Source organism: Eurypyga helias, unplaced genomic scaffold (assembly GCF_000690775.1).
Source record: "Eurypyga helias isolate BGI_N326 unplaced genomic scaffold, ASM69077v1 scaffold6662, whole genome shotgun sequence".
Lineage (NCBI taxonomy): Eukaryota > Metazoa > Chordata > Aves > Eurypygiformes > Eurypygidae > Eurypyga > Eurypyga helias.
In genome coordinates, this window is record NW_010237763.1 from 1 (window position 1) to 346 (window position 346).

Consider the following 346-nt stretch of genomic DNA (forward strand, 5'->3'; position numbering starts at 1 on the left):
CCGTGCCGGTCACCCGGGGATGAAATCTCCCGGCTCTCCCGGGGACTGACTTCTTTCCTCTCTTTGTGTTTATTGAAACTCCTCCCCGTGGCGTCAGGTTTTCCTGAAGGAAGCTCTTGAGCAGAAGCTGGAGAAGGATCGGGAAGAGGAGTTGAGGAAAGCAGCTATAGTCATCCGGGCCCACGTCTTGGGCTACATGGCAAGGTCAGTGCTGGGGGCTGCCCCACCATCCCCCTGCTTGCGGCCCCGACCCCCTGCTTGGCTCTGTAGTCCCCTCGCACCCCTCCCTTCTTCCCCTCTGTGTTCGGAGGGAGGGCTGCCTACCTGCCCTCCCTGCCGGCATCGG

General features: G+C 61.8%; 1 protein-coding gene across 1 annotated transcript in view; it reads left to right on the forward strand.

The window, feature by feature from the left end:
* Nucleotides 1-97: 97 nt before the first annotated feature.
* Nucleotides 98-346, forward strand: part of LOC104506581 (unconventional myosin-X-like) — a gene marked incomplete at its 5' end in the record, with an annotated part of 32,758 nt that continues 32,509 nt past the window's right edge. The window contains one exon of the mRNA XM_010147570.1: nucleotides 98-204. Coding sequence (XP_010145872.1) covers nucleotides 98-204 — 107 coding nt within the window. The remainder of the gene's footprint in view (nucleotides 205-346) is intronic.